This window comes from Propithecus coquereli, unplaced genomic scaffold (assembly GCF_000956105.1).
Source record: "Propithecus coquereli isolate 6110/MARCELLA unplaced genomic scaffold, Pcoq_1.0 Scaffold127, whole genome shotgun sequence".
NCBI classification, from domain to species: domain Eukaryota; kingdom Metazoa; phylum Chordata; class Mammalia; order Primates; family Indriidae; genus Propithecus; species Propithecus coquereli.
The window spans coordinates 994,004-997,176 of record NW_012136858.1 but is presented as its reverse complement, the minus strand read 5'-3'; the positions used below and the strand labels follow the sequence as shown (position 1 = coordinate 997,176).

General features: G+C 32.8%; 1 protein-coding gene across 1 annotated transcript in view; it reads right to left on the bottom strand.

Annotated features, from left to right (window-relative positions):
- The window catches only part of DOPEY1 (dopey family member 1), a 145,369-nt gene that overhangs the window by 119,474 nt on the left and 22,722 nt on the right, over positions 1 to 3,173 (bottom strand). Inside the window, 2 exon segments of the mRNA XM_012638177.1 lie at positions 880 to 1,069; positions 2,961 to 3,131. Coding sequence (XP_012493631.1) covers positions 880 to 1,069; positions 2,961 to 3,131 — 361 coding nt within the window.

Below are 3,173 nucleotides of genomic sequence, written 5' to 3'. Positions count from 1 at the left end.
TTTTTTTTTTTTTTGAGACAGAGTCTTGCTCTATTGTCTGGGGTAGTGTGCTGCGGTGTCAGCCTAGCTCACAGCAACCTAAAACTCCTGGGTTCAAGCGACGCTCCTGCCGCAGCCTCCCAAGTAGCTGGGACTATAGGCGCACACCACTACACCCAGCTAATTTTTTTTCTATTTTTAGTAGAGACTGGGTCTCACTCTTGCTCAAGGTCTCGAACTCCTGAGCTCAAGAGATTTTCCCACCTTGGCCTCCCAGAGTGCTAGGATTACAGGCATAAGCCACCATGCCTGGCCTACCCTTAAGAGTTTCTTTGTGTTTTTACTCTTTGCTCACTTTAAGATACGGTACTCTATAGAGATAAAAGGTTTCCTTCTGTTCTTGATCTTAAAATTAAAAAGAAAAGTATTGTATAAAAGTAAGCAACCAATGTGATTTTTTTCCTACTATCTTTCACTGTCTAATACTCCATCCTCTCGCACAAATCCCATACAGAATCTGGCTTTATCACTTTACCTAAAAATCCATCTTTCTTATAATGAAAGCTATGACCAAAAAGGTCCACTTTGAAATATTATAATGAATGTGACTATGTTAAGTGATCTGATCAGTCAGCAAGATGGTAATAATAAAAACCATTTATTTGCTTGAATAACAGATAATGGAAATAATAAATAAGATATAAATAATAATCTCTTTTTGATGGAAAAAATTAAGCTTTTGAAAATAATAATTATTGATTATTTTGGTCTTTAATTTTCCTTGATGAAAAATGTAAGCTCCATGAAAATAGGAACTTTGTTCACAGCACGATCTGTCTGGAATAGTGCCTGGCTCTAAAGAAATATTTGTGAAATGAGCAACCATACATTCAGACCTACCATTAGCTCAATATCACTGCCAATTATATAAAGTTGATCTTCCATAGAAAGCTTCCTGTTCAAATGGGCGAGAACATATGTGATTCCAGGTAAACGCACAGCAGGACTGGTGAGAAGACTACCCCACAGGGCACCGTAGAATGCTGACTGGTCCACTGCAGCAGCAACCTTTTCCAATAATGTGTTTGTTCTGAGGTATAAAGTAAAGTGGTTTAAGAAGGAAAACATTTAGTTTCACATGTTAAAAAATAAATCATTAATCTTTTCCAAAAATGTATGAAAGCATCCATGCTGTGGTCATATGCACCACCCTAGAAACAAGTGTGACAAGCTAGAAGAAAAATATACTTTAGAGTGAGAGGACTGGATTTAATGGCTCCACCATTTACTAGCTGTGTATGTTGGAGAAGTCACTTCCTCTTTCTTCAGTTCAGTCTCCTTATCTGTAAAATTAAGAGAACAACAACAAAAACATCGCCACAAGACCTATCTACCTCACTGGGTTATTAAACTACTCTAAGCAATAAAACACTATATAAATTTTATTTAATAGTAGTCCTATGGTAGAACATTCTGTTGGTTTTCTACAAAATCTTAAAGGACATTTCCAAATGTTTCTTTCTTTTTGAAATTACATAATACATAGTTCACAACTTTAATGAATTAGATCTATGACAAAATCAAGGATACATTACCACTTTAATAAGAAATATATTTATATTTAAAGATTACTTTTGATTTGTTTTTAACATAAGATAAACAATGCAATACATAAAAATCTACTACATTGTAGTACAGTGGAGTTAGAATGAAGACAAGTTGATGAGTTCTGTTTATTTGCTATGTGATTTAACACTAAGACTAATTTCTTCTGGCCTCAATTTATCTATGCATTAAAAGAATAACACATTTACAAATCGTTTTGTAGAACTCAGGTAGAATAACTAGCAAAACAACATAAATCATGAGGATACCAGTCATAAATATCATTATTCAATTTCTATGTTAAATTTTTAATAACTAGTAGAGTTATTGGTGGTATTGATTCCACACTTCCCTTAAGAGAATATAACAATTTAAAACAAAACTGATTTATAAACTAAATGAAATAATTTGACATATTTATGAAATTGTATGCAAATAAGTAAAATTAATAAAAGTAAATGATAAACTTTGAAGGCACAATTAATTTTTCTAAAAGTAGCTTATAAGGGTAGTCCAATATATACATACAGGATTATATTCTTACTGCTTTATAGGAACAGTTGAAAAACAGAGTAACTAGTCAATGCACTTGAATAAATAAATTTAAATCATTAAGTCTACTCATAAAGTAATTTTGGTATTTTCTATTTTTGCCATCTCAACTTACAATTGTTTTTTTTTGGTAAGACTATTAGTAATGAGATATTAAAGATACTTAATGCCATCATGCATTATCTACAACTATTAACTTCCAAAGAAATAATAACAGGCTCCAAAACAGATCAAATCATTTTCTTTGAAAAGTTAAAATATCACGAGTACCATGCCCACAGCTAGTGAAACAGCCCTGTATTTGGTACTAGGCTATTTTCCCCCTTTAGCAATTTAAAAATTGTTGGCACATGGACCAATTTTCCATTGTTTTCATTAATCTAAGTGTTCTTTCTGTTGTATTCTTTTAAATTATGGGTCACAATATTTTGAGTGACATATATGTGCCAGGAACTGGACTAAGTGCTTTCATTATTATAATAGTACAATGAAATAGGTATTATGCTTGTTTTATAGATGAGCAAACTGAATAAAGTTCACAAACATTAAAAAGGCTTTCTTAAGCTCATAGTGTCTGCAGAGGCAGGATTGGAACCCAGTCCATCCATTTCTGAAGTCTGTGTTCTTACCACTTGCTATATTTTCAGTATGATACATGGAATAGATACACTATCATAATTTTTTATTGCTATAAAAATCTTCAGCTGATATATTAATGTTTCTGGAATAATTCATTTTTGTGATGCTAAGACATATTTATGCTAAGGATGCTTGTTGACAAATCCATGACTTCGATTACGCAGCTGCACCAAATACTATCTTACCTTTCATAGTACTCTGATCCTTCTTCTAAGCCAGGAAGAATGCCAGTTAGCAATCCTTGTAGACCAGGCTTCAGTGTTTTACCCAAAGGCAGGTAATATATCTCATACAAACTGAGTAATGTTGGTTTCACAGACATGGCAGCATTTGCAAGAAGAGGAAATAATCCAGAACTATTTAAAAAAATAGAAACAAAAGGGGAAGAGAAGCAAAAT